General features: G+C 36.0%; 1 protein-coding gene across 1 annotated transcript in view; it reads left to right on the forward strand.

The window, feature by feature from the left end:
* The window catches only part of LOC119585763 (alpha-1,6-mannosyl-glycoprotein 2-beta-N-acetylglucosaminyltransferase-like), a 9,082-nt gene that overhangs the window by 5,945 nt on the left and 2,784 nt on the right, over window positions 1-353 (forward strand). Inside the window, exon 5 of the mRNA XM_037934474.1 lies at window positions 111-208. Within this exon, the coding sequence (XP_037790402.1) occupies window positions 111-208 (98 nt within the window). The remainder of the gene's footprint in view (window positions 1-110; window positions 209-353) is intronic.

Raw genomic sequence — 353 nt, forward strand, 5'->3', positions numbered from 1 at the left:
AATTCTTTTGACATTCCTGATCTTTCAAGGGGAAAAAAGCTTATATAGGATGAAACCAAAGGAAATATTGACTTTATTAATTTATATAGGATTTGCACTCTCTGTTTCAGGTGATGCAGATCTTCTATCCACACTCTTTGCAGACCCATCCTGACAGCTTCCCTGGAGAGTCTCCTGGTGACTGCCCAAGAAACACAAAGCCAGAAGAGTCAGTATTTTGGCATTTTCAGTTAACCTTTGTAAAGTTGTTTGACAATGATATATAGTATCTTTGTAAGAAATTACTTGGGGAGGTAGTATATTGATTTAAACATCCACCTGTGAAAGGGGATATAGGGATATAATTATGTTAA

This window comes from Penaeus monodon, chromosome 20, assembly GCF_015228065.2.
Source record: "Penaeus monodon isolate SGIC_2016 chromosome 20, NSTDA_Pmon_1, whole genome shotgun sequence".
Classification (NCBI taxonomy): domain Eukaryota; kingdom Metazoa; phylum Arthropoda; class Malacostraca; order Decapoda; family Penaeidae; genus Penaeus; species Penaeus monodon.